At 39.0% G+C, this 25,205-nt stretch overlaps 1 protein-coding gene across 9 annotated transcripts in view; it reads right to left on the minus strand.

The window, feature by feature from the left end:
- PPP6R3 (protein phosphatase 6 regulatory subunit 3) overlaps positions 1-25,205 on the minus strand; it is a 73,311-nt gene that overhangs the window by 13,878 nt on the left and 34,228 nt on the right. For 7 of the 9 annotated variants that reach the window (XR_012653130.1, XM_075047788.1, XM_075047785.1 and 4 more), the window contains 9 exons: positions 23,410-23,562; positions 21,260-21,409; positions 20,673-20,737; positions 13,441-13,556; positions 12,968-13,053; positions 8,195-8,281; positions 4,013-4,110; positions 1,874-1,928; positions 1,021-1,151 (listed from right to left, as the gene is read on the minus strand). Coding sequence is in view for 8 of the 9 variants with exons in the window: in XM_075047788.1 (XP_074903889.1) it covers positions 1,021-1,151; positions 1,874-1,928; positions 4,013-4,110; positions 8,195-8,281; positions 12,968-13,053; positions 13,441-13,556; positions 20,673-20,737; positions 21,260-21,409; positions 23,410-23,562 (941 nt within the window). In the remaining variant the exon portion in view is untranslated. The remainder of the gene's footprint in view (positions 1-1,020; positions 1,152-1,873; positions 1,929-4,012; positions 4,111-8,194; positions 8,282-12,967; positions 13,054-13,440; positions 13,557-20,672; positions 20,738-21,259; positions 21,410-23,409; positions 23,563-25,205) is intronic. The other 2 variants (XM_075047790.1, XM_075047789.1) reach the window with 2 other exon arrangements.

Raw genomic sequence — 25,205 nt, forward strand, 5'->3', positions numbered from 1 at the left:
AAACCCCCAGAGTTTAAGGTTTTTCACTTAATCATGTAAAGAGGCTATCTTTTTCCTCCATTTGCATTTAAAAGACAAAGATTGGTTTTACTCCTGTCATGCAAAAGGGAGCAGAACAGGCAAGTAAAGAATCAGATCTGTGTACAGAGGTTGTTGGCCTATTTGGTCTCTTCACACTAAATGGAAATGCTGAAACACAAAACTCTTCAACACCAATCTAACAAGATATAACTTGATTTATTTTAAAAATCTAACAACAAATCTATTTTAAAATCTCCCCAACTGCATTCCAGTCCATCCTCTTTAACTTCACATATACTTTAAACCCTAGGGGCATCTCTCCCTTCCTGGTGAGTGCAACTAACACAAAAAGCAAGGTAACATGAGAAGGTAAGGATGTCCTTGAAACACATCATATTAAGCAACCATGACACCATCAGACAGAATAATTTGTTTTGTACAGAATATATTAGCAACTTGCATTTCAAAGTCCGCAAGGGAAGAAGAGATTGGGTTTGTGACTCAAGCCACAAGAGAAGCCAAGACTACCCTAGGACAAAATTCAGTAGACATCAAGGGAGGCTGCACAGCCCTGAGAGTTTTGGGGATCAGATGCTCCTTCCCCTCAATGTAGCTTTCTATGCAGTTTTGTCCACAACCACAATGGTACTGTAGAGAGGAAGGACAGCAACATCTACAGAGGTGTCTAGCGGGACTGCATTGTCCAAGGCAAGAATGGCTAAGCAGGTTTAAAAGCAGAGGGAAAGAATAAGAAGCAGGAAAAAACAAGCTACAAAAGCTGAAGTGCAGGAAGAGCTGAGTAGGCAGGGCAGCTGTTGCCATCTTCTGCAAATTATGGCTGGGAGACGGCCACTAGAGCTATCCCTCTACTCATTTCTCCACAGAACGGAAATAGCTAGTTATGCTGGACAGCCTATGCTAACAGTCAGCCTGAACCAAAAGACATGCTCAGTATTGAGGGCTCACTATACTGCCATTTGAATGAAAAACATTTCTTACCTGGAACGCCTCTGGGATTCTGGTGTAAATGGAATATGTTTTTCTTCCCAAATGTCTTCTTCATCAGAGCCACCATCATCAAACTGCTGTATCCGCTCCTTACAGCATGCCTCAAACAAGGCTATATTGCCCTAAATACAGCAAAAAGTATAAAATCTGTATTTATGATTAATCATTCTGCTCCCATTAGTAAACATTTTGGAAATATATGACTATTCAGAAGAGAATCTTAAACTACTGGATGGGGGAAACAAACAACATTTCTCTAAAAGCAGCAGAAAATCCGAATGTCTTAACAACTTAAAGCTTGTCAAGAAAACATTCAGTGGTGTTTGTTTTACTAAGCTAATAAGTTGAGTGGACCATCAAAGAACAGCTAGGAGTTTCGATCATGTTTAAGAACGGCGTGCACAAATGACTTTGAACAGTTTTTCAGATAACCAGACCACCAAGTATCCTAGCGTTATTTTCTGTAGTGGAGTTCATTTCAGCTCAACTGACAAATAACATCTAGGGTTCAAGTCTCTGGCCTTACTTTCCTGTCACCACAATCTCACTGGAAGACTGAAATAACTTCTACTGATAAAACACAAGTGTGCAATATGCACAAATCAGATCCCAGCTTGTTTTTGAACCTGGCCATACAAATTAGAAACAATTCTGTTTAATACTGATCACAAGGAACAATAATCGTGTCTTCTAATTAGAAAATCTCATGACACAGGAACAAGGTAGGGTAGTTACTTTTCAAAGATTACACATCAAAGGAGTAAATATAACAACCACCAGCAAAACTCTGCGGTCACACCAAAAAGACAGTAATTTTTCTGACAGTACAGGAACACATACTTACACTTTCATTTGTATTGAGGGTAAAGTTGATGTCTGAAACCCGATCAAAAGAAACGCTACAAAAAAAGCAGATGCATGCAATAAAACAAGATGTTGTATTATGACATGGAAGACATTTCATTTCTCTTGGGTGTCTCATTTTCCAATAATCTAAAAACATAAGATTAAAAACAAAGTAGTTTCCAACATAAAACAGTCAAATTCCACATTGAGGAGGCCTGGCATTCATGTGATTTTTGTAACTGTGAAAATTTTTTTAAACAAAAATACAAAACAATGTTGTCTCTACTCTATAGTTAGTAGTGAAGATGCAACAAGCCTAAGCAAGCATAACTGAAATGATATATGCAAGTATCAAACACTGTACTGTTACGCACTGGAGAAAAAAATGTAGGCCTAGAGAATGCCTAATATGACTATGGTCTACCAAGATACAGCTCAAAATCCTGCAAAGATCTGCATTAGCAGTTCTTATACCTTCTAACCGATTTCAACACTCTACAGAAGGACCTTCTCAACAGGAAGAAAGTGAAAAATGTAATATCAACTTCTGTTTCCTAAACAGAAAAATGAATCTTTTTTTTAACCAATCACTGAAGTTTTTTTCCAAACTGAAAACTAAGTATTAGGCTTTACACATCTTCACTTATTAAGTTATTGAGCAGTTTCACTAAAGTAATTACAAACACGTCTTTGACTAAAAATAGCATTAGGCAAACCAAATCTTTAGGGGAAGCAAATAGAAACAGAGAAGAAGATGGGAAATACTACCACTTTCAGAAGAGTTAATATTTTCTTCCTCTAGCCACATATAGCAGTACATTCAGCAGAGCAGTACTACTCTTCCTCTAATCCTCACTGCATTACAAAGTAGGGAACAAGGTAAATGGTCTAAAGGAACATAAGTTTCAAGTGTAACTGAATTACTGAAGTAACCATCTAAATTACTGTACAACAGTAGGCAGGTAATTTAAGCTGTAATTAATTCTTGCACAAAAGGCATAACTTTAAAGTAACTTTATCTACAGCTTAATTCAACTCATGAGTACCTCATCAGTATACCTATTACAAATCTCAAGAGATCTGCTTACACAAGTAGTCATCTTCTTTCCACCAAGACCATATACTACCAAAGGCATGATCTTAAAGGAATTCCCACTCCTATCCTTGCCAAAATCCACTTGCTTCTAACAAAGTTAAAGACTATCCTGAGTGGCTTCCTCTCCCACTATATCTTAATCTATAATCTCAGCACATTATGTGGTATAAAAAGGCAGCAATGCTTCTTAGACAGCATATGCAAGCTTCAGTCAATCATCACTTACTGAACATCTTACAGAAGAGCACCAAGACATTTTATTGTATTTTACCCAAGTCAAGATCAACTCTATTTTCAGCGAGAACCCCTATTCTTTCTTTTTTCCCATTAAGGCATCAGTTTACTCAGAAATGAAGAAAGAGATCAGTTTTTCTGGGGGGTGTTTTTGTTGTGGGTGTTTGGGGGGGGGAGTGGTTGTTGTTGTTTTGGTTTTTTGTTTTTGTTTGTTTTTTGTTTTTTTTTTACCTGACCATGATTGTTCTCATTTCCTCATCACTTACCATATTTGTAGAAATGAGTCTTAACTGCCTTGACCTTGAAAACAAAGGTAGATTTACGATGCCCTTCCTTACTGTCCCCTACAGAAAAGTACACTCACAGATGTGTTATTCCCGTCATCTTTTCCCGGAAAGCTTAAAAGTAGAGCTATTCATCTGGTCTGGTACATAGATGGAGAGGGGCGAGGGGAAAATCACTTTGAGGCACAGAGAAATGAAAGTGCCCCCAACAATGCCATATCATTGCCTAGACATAGCTTTAAAAAGCAGAGTTATAATTTAGTTACTTATTCACAAGCACTCTGTTCTCGTGCTGGCACAACCAGAACATTAGAAAAGGAATATAAGCTGTGGCTTTCCTCTGTAAACTGTTCAGGGAGGCTTCTATCAATGAACACAGATGATACAAAAAACCAGGACTGATTGGCAACTGCCTCACATCAGTAAAGGCTTATATTTATCATCAACAGAACCACAGCCAAATACACAATAAGAAAGGAAGCTCCCGAGACTACAATCAAAACCAGTATAATGTTATACTCACTTGCCAATGTCATCTTGATCAGCAAACTTCTCATCGTTGAAGCCAAACTGGTCAATAAAATTGGACGTCATTTGTTGCATCTGATAATCAGAAAAGGCCTGGCAACCCCAGGACCAATGACAGTGATATAATGATTCTAATAATACTCTAAATCCTATTTGCCCATTTTGCTCCAAAGAAATAAAAGTCTCTCTAATCTAAACATAAAGGGCAGGAAAAGGATTTGTCTTAACCTTTGAATTTTAAACGGTAACACTGACTACACACCTACTAACGTTTACTGACTTTAAAGCCAGTCTAATAGCAGCTCTCAATAAGAAAGTTAAATCTCTACTTTAACCACATATTAATTAGCACCTTTCCAAATGCACCCCAAAGAAACAGTGAAACAACACAGTATACTAGAAAAAAGCTATCTTTGCTCAAAATAACATGTAAGAACCAGAAAAGTACATTATATACAGATTCTAAAACACAGTTGCATATTTATCATGTAGTTAGCACTAGAAATACCAGTCTCAGGCACACACACCAGCAGCGTCTAACCAACATCTCAATGCAGTGTCACCGACTCAACTGTACTTTTTTCTTCTTTTTTAGATTTAAAGATGCCAGTGTGTCCTGGGTTCAGCTGGGATAGAGTTAATTTTTTACAGGAACCTGGGAGGTGGTTGGGGGGCGGGGGGCATAGCTAGGGCAGCTGACCTGAACTAGCCAAGGAGCTATTCCATGCCATTTGACATCATGCTCAGTATATAAATAGGGAGCGGGCGGGGAGGGGGGGGTCCTCTGGACTTTCGGTGGGGGAAGTAGCAGGGTCCAGGTGGTGAGCAGTTGCACTGTGCATCATTCTTTTTGCGTACTCTTTCACATTAGTACCGTTGTTGTTGTTGTAACCTTTTGTGTGTGTTGTCCCAGTGAACTGTCTTTATCTCAACCCTCGAGGTTCCAGGGTTTTTTTCTTTTCTCTCCTCCGTCTCCTCCCTATCCCACTGGAGGGGGGCGGGAGGAGTGAGCGAGCGGCTGCGTGGTCCTTTGTTACCGGCTGGGTTGAAACCACGACACAGCGTCAACTGCCAGCAGGCGGGTATATACACATTAAGGTACACATGGGCATCTTCTCTTATCCATAACAATAGTTTTTGTCCCTTATTTCCCTGGACTATAATTATCACACATTCTCTAGAGACTTTTAACAGTGTTATTTCCATGTGTAAAGTAAGCCAATGCTAAGATATTCTATGAAATACAGCTGTCACAACAACTCTCTTGGTCTCTTGCCCAGGTAGCTAAAGGGACACAGTACACAGACGAAACCTTTGAAGAAGGTGGTCAAGCTGACCAAAGTGAATATGGAAAGAAAACAAGAGAATGGTCAAAAAAAAAGCAAGTTTGGATTAAGGCATTATGAAAACTGGAAGAAAAAGAAAGGAGATACAGAAGGATGATATACAGCAAGACACTATCAGGGCTGGGAGTGGGTCTGTAAAACATTCATGACTAGTAGGGTCATCACACTAAGCAAGGCCAAAGCAAGACCTCTTCTACGTTTTGATCCTAAATTTTAAGATCTGACAGTTAGTTCTAAAAAACTTCAGGATTTAATACTAACACAGTTAGTATATCAACATTACACAGGTAAACAATCAATTACTGGCTGTCCCCCCTATAAAATAATTACTCTGCTTTACACTGGTTACTGAGCTCTCCATTCCTGTAAAGTATTTTTACTACTATGGGTATTAAAAAACAAATGTAACTGAAAGCAATTAGTGAATTACCTCCATGGAAAGAAAACAAACTGAAAGAAGTTAAACAGACTTGTTCTGTTTACGAAAGGTACAACCATTAAGACCACCACTCACCAGGATAAACAGAAAAATTAAGACATGAGGTTTATGACATCAGCTAGTTATGAAACTAGTGTGAAATCTTATCACTACATCAAAATTGTCTACAAGTATATAAAAATGCAGTTATAAACTGCTAGTGTATCTCAGACCCTAGACAGCTCTATCCTGTTCTCCAATATATTTTCAGTATGCTTTAGAGACAAAAAGTGGTACTAAGCTGGCGGAGAACAGACCAATGCTTTCCTGGAGTAAAAGCTTCCAGAGCCACAGCAAGAGAGTACATTAAATACTGCTGGCACAAGAAACCTTACAACCCAGAACTAGGTGACAGAACACTTCTTCAAAGATGCCAGTTTTGAAGTGTTATTCAGAAACTTACATAAAAAGTGTTTCTGAGAAACGGGGGGCGGGGGGGGGGGGATAAACCTTCCCTTCTGGAACAAAGGGTCTTCATTGGAAAACAGTATTTAACTAGATTTTGATGCCAGAAGAAAGAAGTCATAGCAAATATAATTCTGCACAGGTGCACAGGCTGAAGTTGAATTTGACAAAAATAAACAAAAAATTAATAGGTCCCTTGGTATTTTCCTCCCTTATCCAATTCCTAATGGGTCCACTTGAATTCTGGAAATTTACCTCCTGTTTCCTCCTTTAACTATTGGTCTAGAATAGGGTATTCTAGCTTAAGTCAGACACACCTTTATGAATGAATTTGTGCAGCTGAAGAATGCTTTAAGTAATTTCAATACATTTCCCATCAGTGATTTATCTTGTCTAGTATCATGCTTTCCTCATGAGACCACTTTAGAAAGTATATTTCACTAGCTTAGCTTAGGGAAAAAAAAAAAGACTAAGAAAATGGTGATGAAGTTGAAAGAAACAGCACTGGACCACCTGCATATTTCCAGATCAACTATCTGGGACTGCTTGGATTGCCTAGGCACAGCAGGTCACTAAGGGGATGCACGAAAAGCACAGAGATATTTGAAGATCTTACTTTCTCACTAGAGCTGCTACAGATAGCACTCAGCTTACCAAGTTTGTATTCAGGTGCACCTTATATGCACAAAAATCACATGCATCAGATTTTTAAAATTTGAGCCACCACCCACAATTCAAACTTAGACAAGTAATTACTTATTATAAAAACTACGTAAGATGCATTAAGTACCAAAGCCAGTCTTAGACTAGGTAGTTACTACATAGCTGTGAGTGTGAGCTGAAAGATTTTGGTTAGTAATGCGTTCCATATAAGGGATCTATCGGCAGTCTTGTGCCACATGGCTCCCACTCTTTCACCACCAGTGAAAAATAGAAAGATATGCATATTGCAGATAGGACTACTATTAAAGAAATGTCATCATTCTTCATCAAAATGGCACCAATGTTCTCCATAATCACTCATCATAAAAATACTCTAATACCATAACCATAGTAAACACTGTATCATTATCAATTAGTCAGCTATGAAAGCATTAAAACTTCAAGGTGGACACAGCTTTGACTTAAGCTTTCAGTCTGGTTGATCTGAAAATTCCCTAGACATTCTAAAATTTTTTTTTTCATTAAACCAAAGATGAAATTATCTTTGAAACACTCACAAATGAGTTGTCAAAAGCATATACTGAATTTAAAAAAATAAGTGATCAAGTTCATTTGAAATTTAGTTCAGGAAGATTTGGCTACATACACTTGCCAGGTATCAATGGCCTATAAAGTTAAAAGCATTCGAGCTGCTAGATACAACCTGTCACAGTAGCATACTTCGCTCTTCATTTGTATTGCTGTGACAGCTGCAGAGTTTAGTATTTTGCCAAAACCTAAAAACGTTTAACAATGAATAGCCAATCATCCTTGTTCCCTCATCAAAATAAGGTCAACATTTAAAAAAAAATCTATTAGCAAAACCAAACAGAAACCCGTATTCACTTTTATAGCAATACACACTTGCCAGAAAACACAATTAGAAGCCACCATTGCAAACTTCTACATCTAAGTAATAACTAAAGTTAATATAGAGACTGTGTTCAACTTAGCCAGATGGCTGGCACATAAAATGTGTTCTTAGGCATAATGAGTAGAAATCTGCACACACAGCATGATCAAAGACTAAAATCCGGAAGGCACACCAAGAGATTGACTTGTGTTGAAAACCATACCTCTGGGTTTGACAAACCACAGTTGTGCGCATGCACACATGCCTAAGTTTAAAATAAAACTTCCTAGATTTGTATTTGCTCGTGATAGAAATAGAAGTTCCACTGCTTTTTTAAAAACTTCTTATTTTTACAGAAAGAGCAACTTACACTGTTAAAAGAATTCAACTCACCTGCTGCAAAGAAGAATCCTGTGAGAAGCCAGTTTCTTTAAAGTCAATTTCATCATCACTGGAAGAATGAATGTGGCAGGTAGTAACCTATACAAAGGAATTTAGTCATTTGCATAGTATGTGACAGCCACTCAAGTATACTCACACAACCTGGCTGAATCTTCAGTTTCACATCAAAACAAGAAACAAACTGAATTATTTTTAGTTTTCCCAACTGCTATACCACATAAAACAGTCCCTGAAATATTTCAATAGCATTAATACATACATGAGGATTAGATACCAAAAAAGCCAAAACTACTGACTACTTCAGAATGACTATTTAACATAAAAAAGCCAGTCCTACAGCTGACAGTTATCTAAAACAAAATGAGACAAAATTTGCATCTTGTCTTTGTACTGCACAAAATATATTGAACAGCACATGAATTAATAGTCACCAAAATACTAGATTATATACAGAGATCCTCCTCCTTTCCTATATATAAAATATATAACAATTAAAGGGAAACTGTCTTGCATATCTACACTATTTACAAAAAGACAAAAGAATTAAACTTCAGAAATTCATAACCAATGTGTACTTGCAGAAACAAACATGGAGCTGTTGCCACAGCAACCACTGTTTTAAACATTACCCTTGAAATTAGAGATTTTTTTGATGATCTGACACAGAACTAGTGGGAATAGTTTGTTCAGTGACACTGCTATCTAAGCAACATGTTCTTGGAAGTACTCATCTTCAATCAGAACAGCACTCCAAAAGTAGTTTTAGCTGGGACAGCAATTATCTAAAGTAACAGCAGTGACAGCTGACCCTTAAGACATACTCTATGAAGGATCACTAGTATAAAGCAATCTACAGATGACAAAATTTATACTGCACTATAATATATTGCATTTTTCTACAAACCCCTAGAACTCCTTGTTACAGATTCTCAAGTTAAGTCAGGTGGTTCATGGATTCTTTATTTTTTGAAGAAAATACAAGTTTATACAAAAGGAGTACTGAAACACATACAAGGCTTCATACAAGACAGACACCTTTCTATGCTTCCACAAATATCACAGGACAGTGCTACTCAGGACACATGTACAAGAGAGAAATGAATTTGTCAGCTGAAGTATATTCTGCTTTTATGCATTTTCCTCTGTTAGTATAACACTTATTTAAAAAAAATAATTGGGAGTGCTTTATTCTTGCACATCTACCATTCAGCCCTGCACTGCAATTTGCATACTAGAAGTACCCTGACTTCAAGTTAGTGAATTTCTGAAGGAAACCTGACCTATCAACACTAAAACTGTCAATAAGTGGGAAGAATAGGAATGCACCAAGTGATCTCTGGACTTGTTGTGTCTGGAGAAGAACTGTTATATCAAATGACAGACCAAATCTATTGAAGGTTAGTGCTCAGTGTATATTTATGAAAATATTCTTGCAAAGTCTGCACACTTCAAGGTGATTATATGGCATTTCATACCACAACCTGAGCTGCCCTATAAACCACCCCCCCATGTGGGCAGATTTTGAGAGGACAAAAGTTAATGTACCTACTCCTTCTACAACTGCAATTTGTTGGGGGAAAAGACACCCAAACCCAAGTAAGAAGTTGTTTATTTAGTTTTAGTTACTACTAATGAACAAGTTAATCCCCAGTAGAAATCCTGCCCTTACTGCTGTAACAGAAAGGAGCTCAGGACTCTTAGCTAGACATAGTGTCTTCTTCCCCAAACTCTCCCTTTCACAACCAGCGGATAAGATACCAGGCTTAAGATACATGAGTTACTTCTCTTGTTTTCTGACAGCTGCTTTAGTTGAAGCATAAACCTGGAAGAAGAAACTAGTATTACTCCACCCTAATAAATAAATGGCAGAATTATGCCAGGGAAGGGAGTGGGAATGACCACTGCAAATTCCAGCAATTAATTCTTTATTTAAGCAAGCTCCTTACTGTTCAGACCAGTTGCTTTCTAACACTAACACACAGCACAGGCACTTTTCACAATAATCCATTCTAATGTGTGGCATTTTTTCCCTCATTTTCTGGTAATACTGAGAAGGACTTCCCTTAAGAGAAAGGAACTATATGGTGATTAAGGCAACCATGAACAGTTTGTCCTGTAGACATATTTTTAGGCTTAGGGGAGGTATATTCTCTTCACCTAGTCTAAGCACACCTAATGAACATTCAATGTCATGACTAATATTGGAAGGATGCCAAAGAGACACATCTGAAGTTATACAAAGTCTCTTGTACAAACCTAGTATTACAAATTGTATAGCATTCTTCACTGTGCCAGCATCATTAATGCACCCTGTCAAAAGTGAAAATGAACAATTACTCCACATTTGTTTAAACTTCAGGTAGGTAAGTGTAAGTAGGTAAGCGTAGTGAAATACTGCCTACCTTCTACCAGAAGGACAATTAGCAATGGAAAACAAAAATAAGCTTCATATAAAGTCTGTAAAGTGTTTTGGGGAAACTCTGAGATAGTGCTGCTACATGCTCACTTCTAAGTCTGTAGTTACTGTTGTTTTAGAAAATGTAACAAGAACTTGTTTGAAAGACAGAGAAGCCTATAGAGGGAGAAAGAAAATGAGAGGGGTGAAGTGTTGATAGATTTACAATCAACATCCCTGATGTAAAACAACTGAAAAAGAATAGTCTTATGGCTGCAGAAGCAGTTCATTATGCATGGGACCCCAAGACCACATACCTTGTTCCATTATAGTAAAAGAGCTCTCTTTGTTGAGCATCAAATGACTGAAGCATTCAAAGTACTCACAAGATCAGTTATTTCCAAAGCCTTCACACAGCAAACTTATTTACATACTTTTTAATGAACTTCACATCATAAGAGTATGCATACACAAAGATCAGATCATCTGATCTTAGTAAATCCAGTAAGTTAACTGAAGATCAAGTATAACAGTAAACCACAGCTCTGTCATTGAGGTCAGGAACTGTGTGCTTAACCATATCGTCCATGACTAGATTCTGTTCAACAGCTTGCTTAGGACAGGAAACCTTGAAGTAATCTTATCAAGTAACTAAGTCTATTCATCTACCCAGCAATAAATATAAGGCTAACCCACAGAAAATTAAGAAAAGTGTGCTTAAGATCTTGCTCTGGGGACCTTGAAAATCTGCACTTTATATCAGGTATATAATTTCTCAGGTATAAACACTAGTTCTGATAAGCTGTTGCTTTAACCCAGGATGCTTTCATCAACTTACAGAAGAGCTCAAACACTCAGACATACCAGGTTGTCCAGGTTTATAGATGAAGAGGACAGGTCTATGGAGAGCAAAGCACAGATCAAAAGCATGGGTATTAGGGGACAGTATGACTGGGAAGAAATACCATGGGGCTGTGCTTTGAGGATACACCCATACAATAACTATAACTTAAACTTGACTAAGTAAAACAACAAGCTGAGTTTTCTGTAAGATCAGTCTCTTAATATCTCCTGCACCATTGCAGGAGTACTGCCTATTACTGCTTATCTTTGAACTACATGCTAATCCAAAGCTCATGAGAATGGATCACGCAAGCAGAAACAAAGCCTATAACTTTAGAAATCCAAAGACACAGTATTTTCCAGATGGCATTTTAGATACAAGAATTTGTTTTAATGCTTCGTATTTCTATTCAACTGAATATTGTGGAGTTTAGAGATATGTTTTAAATGAGGTTTTACTGTTGTTACATCAAGTATGTCCAAGTAAATGATTACATATCTAAAGAGCTAATTACAATGTTATTAATTATAAATCAGCTTAAAATTCTGCCTCTCTAGAGGACTTTTCTCTTGGCCTTGACCAAGAAGTAGTTTCTAACAAGAGGAAAATATCATTATTCTACAAGCACTATGAACTTCTTTGCATTCACAGGCTCATGGAAAAAATACGATGCGTACATCATTTGGTCCTGTGCACAAGTTTCAGATTAATTTCCTATTGCTTCTACTGCCATACACATCATGTTAGCATCATGTTCCAGTTGCTGTATTATGTTGAAATAGCAAATCTAACAGTCTATTCATCTTATAGCCCAATTAATATGGCACCAGCACAAGTTAATGAAGCCACATGCAAAGCACTGCATCCCTGGAGAAGTCAGGTGTATTAAAATTCATTAACTGGTCTGCTGCCATTGGAAACAGCCTCTGCTTATTAAAGTCTCCAAGTGATTACTCTTAAACTATGTTTAACATGATTACACAAAACCTCTTTGTACTTCTACTTAAGTTTAGCTTTTTTCTAAAAGTGTAATCACTGCTGCTGTGTGCAGGAGAAATTTGACAGGTGCACAACAAAAGTATGCAAAGTTACTTGACTTAAGCAAGGTCAGTAACATATGCAGTGGGACACAGGTAGCATTTTTCCATTAAACTTACATAGGCTCATTTACATACTGTAGATAAAGCAATTAACACCAGCTCCTGCAGTTTTAGTTTGTACTCTTCAAGCAGACAGGAGCTTTCAACGACACTAACTTAAAGCTGTAAAGAAATCTTCCTTCTTGGCAACTGTCTGGGATAAGCTATACAAACCGAGCTACTGCAAGATGCCCGTGCAAAATATTAATGGTACGGCTTTAGCTGAAAAGTAAACTAAAGAATTATCAGTTCCACAGCTCAGCAACTAGATGTACTTCTTGACACAAGTACATGGTAGTTGGGAAGATTGGCTGTGCTGCTAACAAAAAGAAACTGGGGCCCAAGTAAACAGCAGCAATTTTGATACCTTACCCATCACTACTTACCAGGTCCACTGTGTTCCTCTTGTTAGTTTCTCCTAAAGAGCTTGTGCAGAATGTCTCCCATCGCTCTCTGACCTCCTCTGGAAGCTCTAGTGTAGGAAACAGGAAAAAATCCAATTTGATACTATCAACAATGGAGCATCAATTAATTTTTAATTGTTCTCTTCTGCTCTAGCAGAAATACTGCAAAGAACATATATATCCTTCTAAATCCATACGGATTACTCCATCTAGCAAACAAGTCCAAATTAAGCAGATCAGCATCTCTTTGCATTTATTTCAGAGAGCTTTGATAGTGTTTGGGGAAAAAGACTTAAGCATATGTTTAAGTATGGCTGGTTTTAAATTGAATGCATCAGAAATAATCAGTATTTTCTTCTTTTATCCAACAGCTGGCTTTTAATTTAAGCTTGATTCATTTCCTCAAAATTTGATAATGAAAGCCATGACGACAAACTTAAGACCATTAACATTACCTTTAATGAACTGCTGGACTAGTGTACTGTTTGGCCCCTTATCTGTACTATGCACAATACAGTTTGCTATCCTTGTCAGGTGACCCATATAGCCATGCCGTCTTCCTCCTTCAGCCCTACAAGAGACAAAAGGAATTCAGCTGCCCACACTCAGAGCAACTGTGCTACTATTCATTACAAAGCTCTACCAGAGTCAAGAAGTTACACAAGACAAATAGCACAACGGTTCTTAAGCAGAAGAGTTGCATCCTGAAACCAAAAGGTTCACAAAAGTACTCAAGAATTTAAGATACCAACTGGTTTGACTACACTGAGACAGTTTAGAAGACTTAAAAAGCATGTAAACTACCAAGAAGGAAGTGCACAGTATCCAAACAGATTAATTCTGCTTTCACTTTTCTGTGTGTAGAAAGAAAAGTATACAGCATTATTGAGATACTGACAAAATTAACAATGGATCCACAGTTTTTAGGGAATTTCTGTTGCTGAGAGTATTTTTCAAAACCCCAATACACTGAACATTCTCTCAGAGCTTTGAGTAGCTGATCAAAAGAGAAAAAAATTCTTAAATCCTAAGTGTGCTCTAGTACTGCAGAGTTTCTTAACGTTACCTTTAGCATACAGAGCTGGAATGGTATGACCAACTGAGATTTAAGTTAGGATCATTGCTCTCCTGAAGTTTAGGAATGACATTTAAGTGCATACCGAAGATACAATTACAAGGTGGTTCAAATATATATTTTTTTTAATGTGACAGAACTCCTTTGTAGAAACAGGAATTACCAGGTTTTAGAGTAGTGCTTTGAGTAGCTATAATCAGCTAGAACCATTCTGTATCTGACTAAAGAGCTACAAGTGAGAGCTCCAACTTGGACTGAATTTCTAGCATTTAGCTGCAAGCTAACCAGACGTTTGCTGTGACAGCTTTTTAAGGTTTTGTGCTTTTTAAATGAAAAATCAAGACAGACCCACTCAATTGACTAGACAAACCTCCTATGAAGTTAACTGAAATCTTTGTAAAGTGACAGCAGTTCAGGAAGTAGTTTATGTTATGCAAACACAAATCACATCACTTGATTTTTCCACCATCATCATCTAACACAAGGTAACTGAAATTATGTTATGCCAGTGCAATATATCATGAATGAAACAGTACCACACTGTTTACAGGAACAACTTGAGAGAGATTCCTGTCTAATTTCAACTGCTTAGATAACAAGTACACTCAAAACAAGCAACACGTGATTATGGCAAAGATTAGAATTTCTAATACAGGATATGCCATAGAGTGCTTGTATTTGACAACGTGGACTGACCTGTCATTGCCTAGCCAAGAAGTCTACAATACAACTGTACCTTCTGCTAGCAAATGCTTATTAATCCCAGTGAATCAAACGTCTTTTTACTACGTCAAATTTTCACCAGCAGAAAGCAGTCACCCTCAAGCTGCTACAGCTGCTCAAAACAACATTAACTGACAGAATACAAAAGCATAAAAAAAAAATAAAATCCATCTCCTGAAGCAGCTAAGCTAAAAATACCTTTAGATTATCTTAAGGACTTATATTTTATATTTGGAGTCATACCTGTACAAAATTGGATAAAAGCATGAATTACTAACAACAGCCTGCTTGTTTCTCACAAATAAAAATCAATTCTTTCCAGATAAAAGCACAATCTGAGGTTTGCAACAATATTTTCCATGTTAGTATTTGCAAACATAAGACTAAATATTAATTAATTCATCCATATGGTAAGCACCAGATCAAGTACATTCTTATCCAACCAAAGAATAGTTTTAGGCTGGATCTATGGAAATAACTTTCCATACTTCTCTCCTACGAGAGTCTAATTGCTGATAAAGTTGGCAATTCTCTGTAACCTCAGGACAATATGATATGAAATAGAAGACATTTGGGAGTGCATGTTTTCTACAGTTAATTTAAGTCACATTCTGTTGAGGATTTCTTGGCTGGGCAAAGGCATGTGAGCAATCCAGCCGCTATGTGGGAACGAAGCATAAGTTTACAAGATACTGGAGCAGACAAGGACGCTGTGTCCTTGTATGCTGGGAAAAAGGAAGATAAGAAGAGTCTGACAAACAACACCTGGATGCTGAAGAATGAGACAAGTAACTGCTGGACGCCTCGTGAAGAAGCTTGCACAGCCAATAGAGATTAAGATAGTGTCGCGTGAAACGGGGTATTGTACCAATTAGAGTATTGTATAAGGCGCGTGGACAAGTCAGTTTTGTATAAATGTCAGAATGTCTGAACAGTAAAGGAGCAAGATGTTAACTCATATTGAGTGTGATTCTTGACTACGGCCGTTTTTCCCCACATTTGGCGCCCGAACAGGGACCCTCAAATCTGTTAGGCCGAGAAACAGACGGAGGGCTTCTCAAATCTGCTCACAAGACTCGGCGGAGCAGACGGAGACGGGAGGGATGGAGCAGGAAGGCATCTGCGAGAATTTGGGCAGAGAGCTGGATCCAAAGCTGCGTGCACCAGTTTGGACCTGCACCGGTAAGACCGCTTTTATTTATTATGGATCGTGAAGCGGCACTCACACTGTTATCGGATATTCTCGCAAAGCGAGAGGCCAGTGTGAGCACACGGAAGCTCCAAGAGCTCAGTCATTGGGCAAGAGAGAGAGAATGTTTTAAGACTCCTGAGACTATGTTCAGTGCCACAGAGTGGCATGAACTGGGAGATAAGTTGTGGGACGAAACAATTAAGGGGAGTTGTACCGCAAAAGCTTTCGGACAGACTTGGCGAGAAGTAATGAATCACCTTCTACAAATGATAGCAGAAAAAAAAATGGCCAAGGCTGCCTCCGTAATGTTGGGCACTGAGATTACTACTCCTGAGTCCACATGTATTTCCGACTCGGAAACCACGAAAACCGCTAGAGGGGTTGTTGCCCCTATGAAAGCGTCAGCTACTGAGCTTTTAAATAATTCACCTGGCCACCCAGAAACAGGACAGTGCGGTCCTAAAGAAAGGGGTGCCGATTGCCGCCCGAAGGAATCTCAGGCCCGGTCAGTATCGGTAATAGACACTGAGCCTTCCTCCCCCGAGGACGAGGGAAGCCTGGGAGACGATCAAGATCCGCCGCGCTCCCCCCCCCCCCTTTCCGCCCCCCCCCTCTGCCGCCTCGCAGCGGCCCGTGTCAGCCGGCCATGGAGCGGCCGCCGCCAGGCACGGCCAGCCCCCGGGCAGAACCATCCGCGCCCGTTCATCCATCCCGCCTCTCGGAACCGGAGACGGTGAAACCGACTGCACCTGCGATAGACGCGGAGCCGCCTGCAGTAGCCGCTGCAGAAGAAAGGCAGAGACATTGGAGGGGAGTAATTAAAGATACCATTATAGAAGGGACTATGCTCCAAGCATTCCCAGCTATTGCATTAAATGGACAGAAAAAATGGGAAGCGTTTGACTGGAAGGTCATTGAGAAATTAAAGAATGCTGTGAGTCAGTACGGAATCAAATCTGCGTTAGCTCAACAAATACTGCGATTCACTTTTTCTGCTGATACCCTGATACCTCAAGATATTAAACAGATAGCACGGTTAGCTTTAGAGCCCTCCAAAATGCTAGTGTTTTTCCGACAGTGGGAGACGCTCTGTGATCGGGAACAAGCGACACCATGACAACAAACAGATCCCTTATGGGGAGTAACCACACAGATGCTGATGGGTACTGGACCCTTCGCATCAGGGAACGCTCAGTTACAATGTATCACTGAGGTTCATCACCTATCACAGATCTTGGCATATTAAGCTTTTCTTTCCATACCAGACAATATGCAAAGCCATGCTTTTACTCAGGTGAAACAGGAGCCTAAAGAACCTTTCACACAGTTTATTAATAGACTGCATAGGACAATCTACGACCACTATGACATGAACGAGGGCATGAAAGAAAACATGCAGCTCCACAAGGAGCTACAAAGAAGCACAAGGCCAGTAAGACACCCTTGGTCAAGTGTTTTAACTGTGGCAAACGTGGACACGTTAAAAGCAAATGTACAGCTTCTGCTGAGAAAGATGACAATACCACCAAGAACACAGGGAGAAGGGAAACTTTACACCGAGCACGAAGGCCCCTTGCGCAATAACACAAACGCAAGGAGCTTGGGCTGCCAGCCCTCAGGCAGCCTCACGACCACCAGATCCGCCACTGCAGGGAGCTTCGGAGTGGACGTGGAAACCGCAGTACACATTCAACATAAAGGGACCATTGGGGCTCAGGCTTAGTGCATTTTTGATGGGGCGATCTTCAACAGCTTTAAAAGGAATTTTGGTAGTCCCAGGGCTTATTCATGCAGATTTTTGTGAGACTGTGAAAATTATGATTCATGTTTTAAGTCTTCCTGTTTCTATTCCTAAAGGTACCAGAATAGCACAATTAGTTCCATTCAGGTCGTGTGTTCCGAACCCAGGTGAAGTACAACGTGGGGATGGTGGATTCGGCTCCACAGGGAAACCACAGGTATACCTTGCCATGGACATAACAAAAGGTAAACCAGAAAAGGTAGTGCAATTGGAAGGGCCTGACAGAGTTATCGTCAAGAAACTGATGACAATCGATCCAGGAGCTGATGTTACAATTATTTCACAATATATTTGGCCTCCATCATGGCCATTGATCAATCCAAATTTTGGCATTGCAGGGATAGGGGGCACACAAGCCACCTTAGTAAGTCAGCTACCAATTACATTTGTGTTCCCCGACGGTGAACACGTTACGACGCGTCCATATGTCATGACTACCCCAACTGAATTGTTTGGCCTCATAGGCCGTGATTTATTGAGCCAAATGAAGGCAATGTCAGTGACCCATCCTTTTTAGGAGCAGTCACTGAGGGGCAGCCAATCCTGAAAATTAGCTGGAAAACAGATGAGCCTGTTTGGATTGATCAGTAGCCGCTAAATTCTGGAAAGCTGCTAAAAATACAAAAGTTAGTTAAGGACCCAGAGTCTGGGAAATGGTGCGGACCAGCAGAAGTAAAACTTACTGGGAGAGGGTATATGTGACTGCTTACAGATCGAGGCCTTTGCTGGATCCTGGCTAAGTGGGTCAAGCCATGGCTTCGCAGTGATGCTGGACCTGGAATTGTCCCAGCGGCAACTGGCACGGCACCGGCGGGTGCTGGAGCCACTGATCCGACAGATTCCGACTAAAAGAGTATTACACTTTAGAGGACTAGCGGACATTGAGTCCTTCAGAGAGGTTTTTAGAACAGCGTGCCTTATTGTATATAGAACCTGCTTTAGGTAAAAAGTGTGTTAAGCATAATTTGGTTAAACATAGTGTGATTACGGGAAGACAGTGTGGGGTAAACGTAAAAGTCAGTTAAAGCCAAAATTAGGGGTAAGGTCTATTTCCATCAATAACCTGGGAACGAGGTTGATTGTGTTTCCACAGATACAGGCCCACGATGGACTCCTGTTCGATTTGCACGATCATCATCATCTGGAGCATCATAGATGGTGTGGCAATATGAATACCACCTCAGTCAAAAACTAATGTATAGGTCATCTTGGTTAACATAACAGGTCAAGATTCTCTGCGCACCGCAACCGCATCATAAAGCCCATGAACCAATAGACAAGATGGCTATGACTCGTGCAGTGCGCCTGGCCAGCAAGTGCATGCGTCATAGATTGCAACCGAGGCAGACTTTTGGCACCCGCTGGCCACGTGTGCTAAAACCCGTTCCTCCGCAAATGTATAAATACCGGGATTTTCCGAAGAGCATCGGGCTGGTGTACAGTGAGGCCATCGTTGCCTCTGTGGGGATGCCCATGGGATGCTGGCACCTACCGATTGCTGGGCTGAGTTTGCAGAGCAAGCTGGCAAAAGAATGTATGGATGGTTCATCTTTCTCATAGTCCTCATGGTTCGGGTCATTAGGGGTAACGGGTTGGCTCAAAGAATTATGGGCATTGTTGTAGTTATTACGATTTTAGCTATTGTAATAATTTTACCTTGTTCAGCTTGTTAAGGAAAAATGGCATCCCAAGTTATTAAGCAAGCCTGGATTGCTCAAAAACAAAAAGGGGGAATTGTTGAGGATTTCTTGGCTGGGCAAAGGCATGTGAGCAATCCAGCCGCTATGTGGGAACGAAGCATAAGTTTACAAGATACTGGAGCAGACAAGGACGCTGTGTCCTTGTATGCTGGGAAAAAGGAAGATAAGAAGAGTCTGACAAACAACACCTGGATGCTGAAGAATGAGACAAGTAACTGCTGGACACCTCGTGAAGAAGCTTGCACAGCCAATAGAGATTAAGATAGTGTCGCGTGAAACGGGGTATTGTACCAATTAGAGTATTGTATAAGGCGCGTGGACAAGTCAGTTTTGTATAAGTGTCAGAATGTCTGAACAGTAAAGGAGCAAGATGTTAACTCATATTGAGTGTGATTCTCGACTACGGCCGTTTTTCCCGACAACATTCCTTTTCTTTGTACCACCCTCTTCAACTACTTCAACATCCTTATTTTCAGGTCAGTTACGTTAGCCATATATTTACCATCCGATTCATATCAAATAGGAAGAGGAATATTTTGGGGAGTAGAACTGTTTCAAACAATACACCAGCAAACCAGCAACACTATCCCACTCAGTTAATTCAGTATTTTGACAAGTTAGGTCTAACATTTACTGTTCAGCATCCCCTGAGCCAAACTTATGAGGCTTCAGAGAGCTGTTTTACTCCCTCAGGTAAAGATTGAGGTTTTTGTCTGAAACTGTTCATAGCAGGAGAAAGTGTTAGCTACTTGAAACTTCCATCCTTTCCACAAACACTTTTAGAAGTTACTCCATTGCTGAGGACTTGGCTTTTCCTACTTAGGAGTCTGTTGCTCCCCAATATGTAACATGCTTTGATGTGTTTATAAATAATCTTAAACTGCTTATTGGAGAAAAGTATTTCCTGTCCTCTCAAAACTTATGGTATGTTTCTGTACTTGAAGATCGGTAGACTTTAAAGATCATAGTAATATCTTATACATGGCAAGAATGAAAAACTATTGTATTCTCAAACGGTCATGGGAAAAAGCATTAGAATGCTACCAAAAAGTAGTATGAGAGAAAGCTTTAATCCAAATATTGACATACGAGTGTTTTTGGAACTGGCCCGATCAGTTATGAATTGGTCATACATTCATTTCACAATTCAAGCCCTATGTAGAAAATTGCAGGGAATTAGAAAACTAGTTACTCACTGTTTCTTCTCATTCATCTCCCACGCTTCAAGTATTCGTTCTATTAATTGGCACTTAAGGAAGAGCTATCAAAAAAAGCAAAATATGCTTAGTAGCAGTAAAGTAGAATACTATTATACATTTTACAGTTCATTTTAACAAATACTAAAGTCTTACAAGACACCTAATTTCAGGTTGAGGATAAATACTTTCATTAAGGGTTTAAAGTTCAGAAGCAGCAGTCAGATCCCAACCACAAGCCTAAAAGCTAAACCTACATTAATTCTACTTCTCTTTATAGCTGCAGAGTTGTAGTAGCATAAAGCTATTAAAATAGCAATTTTAATTCTTAAAAGTAAGAGGAACTTTTCTTTCAAGGAAAATAAATACTTGCAGCTCTGTATACATGCTCACTTCAGGGCAGCAAAAATCTACTCTATGGCACTTTCAGGTTTAACACCCTGAACTGACATTTTAAGAAAAAACAGGAAAATATTCCTGTTCATTCCACACATAAACAAAACTGGGGTATATTTTGTTTAACAGTAACTGCTACAATAGGCTGGAGACAGAAAAATTCAAGATATTCCCAAAACCCCACAACTTACATGTTTCAGTAAAAGATTGTCCCCAGTGGAATCCTGATCTGTAATTGTGCCATTTTCTGTGCTTTCAAGAGGACTTGCAAGAATCAATGCAATACAGATTTCTACTTGAGTATGCAAGAAGTTATTCCATGTATACTTAAAGAACATGTCCTGAAAAACAAATTCAACAAGGTTTACACAAACCAAGGTCTTTTCGTTAAACATAACCAACAGGCTGAACCCAGCAAGTCATTCGAATGACTACACTGGAACAAATTCTTTAAGTTTTAGAGTAAGTATTATCATGCAAGAGAAAAATCTGTGACCTACAAAAAAGTTAATCCTTGTGCTTGCCATTATCTGAACACAAGGACTATCATATCAAATCAGAACAAAAACTCAACTGTAAGTGGATTTATCCTGGGGGTAACCAATAATACACTTTCAGAGAACAAAGACAGGGAGGAGTGACACTCCCCACTTATATTCTTTCTGCTAGCTGCAGCCCAGAAGGTCCCAGAGTCAGAAGTGTTATTTATGACCTTAGTAGCCCTTGACAGCTTGCTTTGAGTTCACGTAAACTTCTAGCACCTACCATACCATTTATTATGTGCTCCCCACTTCAGTGAGATTCCTTACAAAATCATATCTACCTGTTTTGAACCTGTCATCTAATTTTATTCTTCCACTGCAGAAAGCTACCTCGGATAATCTAGATGCAGTTTAAGATTATTAAACACCTTACACAAGACAGAAATACTGAGGTTGAGATACAATAAACAGTGTTCATTGAGTCATGTTCCTGGTTCTCCACATTATTCCTCTTAAACATAGGAAATATTTTTTCAAGCTTTATGTCCAGTTATTTTAGACTCCTCCTTACTGCAAAAGTCAAATAATTGCTGTCACTGGTAAAGTAAAATTAATTATGGAAATATGTGCAGTGATTAGAACAGTATTAAACAATTTAAGTCTCATTCAAAATACAGTTGAAGATCTCCAACTTTCCTTCAGTCCTCCTAAACTAGTGACATCATCCCGTAAAGATATGCTACTGGAACTAGACAATTACTCTTCCTAACAGTCAAGTCTGCACAGTAAAGCACGTACTGTTTCAGCAAACAGCATGAAGCACCAACAACTTTATATGGCTAGAATTACTTTTTTATCCTTATGCAAAACCTGCAACAGAAAAGCATGTTCAAACCTCACTGAATTTAGTTTACAAAATAATCTACTTATAAGAACATGCACATGTTCATAGCATGTACATTCCCTTAGACAACCCATCTAGTAAAAACTTCAGTTACAGTGAAGTTAACTATTTGTATACAAGTTAACACCTGTCTGCAAACCCAAGTTTTGCAGAGAAATTGAGACAAAGACATTACAGCCACAGCTGTATTAAGGAAAAAGGGATTTTAGACTAAACCAATTCAGGGCAGAGAAAAATATTTACATTTTAAATTTGCAACTGCCTGCTTAGAAGCAGAAGTTTACATATTGTTTTTAGAAACTGTAGTATAAGTTCTAGCATGTTTTGCTAGTTATTTTTTAACTGATTCCACCATTTAAACTTTTTGGTCAACCTAAACACAAAGAACATGTCCTGCTGTAGTTGAATTATGAGATAGGAAGCACTAAAAGTACACATTCCACATTAGCAAAAAGCAGCGAGTTAACTGACTGAAAGTTTGCTGTACAACATCGTGCTTTCAGAGGTTTGAAGGCATGTGAGCTACTAAGAATAACTGTCTCTTTATAGGACAGTGCTGAGATACCATTTGGTGTGACATATATTAAGAGAGGAAAAGGTGTTTTGAGGGAACAACTTAGGAAAAGAATGAAAACAGCAGGGAAGCCTTGAACATGGCTGAAAACTTGAGAACATACAGATGAAAAAAAAGAAGCTTAAGAAAACCACTATATATTTATGAAGGTGTAGAGACTAAGAATCATTCAAGTGATCAGAGGAAAACGCTGAGTTCAGACAGATGAATTTAACAGTAAAATCCAATATTAAAAAAGTTCTTAAACAGTGCAATAGAAGCCATAACACAGCCTGAAAAGTTAGGCTGGAACACTTACTACAAATTATCTGCAGTGACAGAAAAAAGACAAGATCTTAACAGCAATCCATAAAAATAAAGGCAGCAGCATAAAGTTCTTACCAGTATTACTCCTATGCTGTTAAGCTCTATAAGCTCCTGATTCACACTGCTTGTATTTGTCTGCAAAAGGCTAGATATTAATCTAATCACATTTAAACGTGTGTTTCCCACAGGTGGATCCAATACACCCCAGGTTGTCTTCATGACAGTTTTCTGAAAAAGAAAAGGGTAAATACACAAACCCCATTAAAATATCTTTAAAAAAACAGCTCATCATTACCACGCAAAATGACAGGGTAGTGCTTAAAAATATATACAATCAGGCCTTCAGCAACAGTCTTGCCTTCACCCTGCAAAAAAGCAATTTTTAGTTCTGAACACTACAGCTTATTTTAAGTCCATAGACAGGAAGCACTGAAAACAGCCACATGAAACCAATGACATTGTAAAAATTGATTGTAAACTACAGACAGGATCTCAAAGTAGATGCATTCTACCCACCCTTGAAAGGAATTAGAAGATACTTCCCAAACAATGCTTCTCACTGGTTAGTCCATGTACAACTATAGTCTACATTGCTACAACATACCCTGGTAGGTAGACAGTCCCTAAGTATATTAAATGCCTCAACAATGCTAACTTCATATACTTGAAAACAATTTCATACAAGCAACAAGCTTCTCTGGTGACTTATTCTGCTGTTCCACATGAAAAAAGCTCCATCTGTAGTCTTTGAAAGAGTTACTTGCAACACAGCAAGAATCTCTTTCCATGCACTAATGGGTCCTTGTTATTACAATCATAAGCTTCAGGGTTCTTACATTGAAATTTAGCTGGTTAACAAACCAGAAGTGTTGTCACATAACTAAATGCCAGCCAATAAGAAAAACCTGGTATTAGCTACCATTAAAAGCTAAAAATCTAGTAGCAAATATGCAACCAGCAGGGGAATTCACAATGAAAACATCTTCCTATCTTAAGGCACAAACACATTTTGACAAGGAGACCACCACTGCCTTCTGTAACACTGGATGACATTTTTGCCTGACCAGCACCACCCTTGCATCAGAAAAAAGATGACTGACATCCTGCTAGTTCATTTAGTCCATTCCTTACATAAGGAAAAAAAACTAAGGATGCTCATTTAACTAGTGCTCAGAATAAGCAACAGATTCAATAACTTCACTAGATGACTTATTCAAATGCTAAGTATGTCCAACCATCAGAAAACTTCAGTATCTTATGTGACCCTGCTTTTACTGTAATATAGACCTGTGTCTTGCCATGTTGTTGCAACAAAGACAAGACAGTTTCTGTGCATTTTATTACCTCTTCTGCATTTGGAAATCTTGAGGTCTCATCTTCTCCAGGCTAAAATAAACTTTAACACTGCCTTGACCCCCCCCCCATCTGGTATTTTATACACCTCTGGTCTTCATTTTCACTTTGGCCCACAGGTCCTTCTCTCTTATGGACTGTGGCACCCAGTTCAGGGTGCAGTCCTCCAGCTGAAATTCTACCAGTGAAAATTTGGGTGGAAAAATATAAATGGATCATAGGTAAACCCCCTATTTATACATCTTGTATTTATCTTTTGCAACAGCATGACATAGATAAGTTGCTTAAATCAAAGAATTTAATGTGTGTAGAGTACAGGGTGCATGCCATGGGCTGGTCTACTTGTGTCCTGGGCAAGTCTAGAGGAACTGCGCAGGCCTCGCATGGGCAATGCCAACGTTCCAAACAACTGAAGCATCCATAGCCCGTGTTTCCTATCCAGATAGGATTTCCAAGCAGAAAACAGGACCCGCCTTGATAACATATAGCAAATCTCTTTTCATTGCTTTCAGAAACTA

The sequence above is a fragment of the Buteo buteo genome, chromosome 16 (genome assembly GCF_964188355.1).
Source record: "Buteo buteo chromosome 16, bButBut1.hap1.1, whole genome shotgun sequence".
NCBI lineage: Eukaryota > Metazoa > Chordata > Aves > Accipitriformes > Accipitridae > Buteo > Buteo buteo.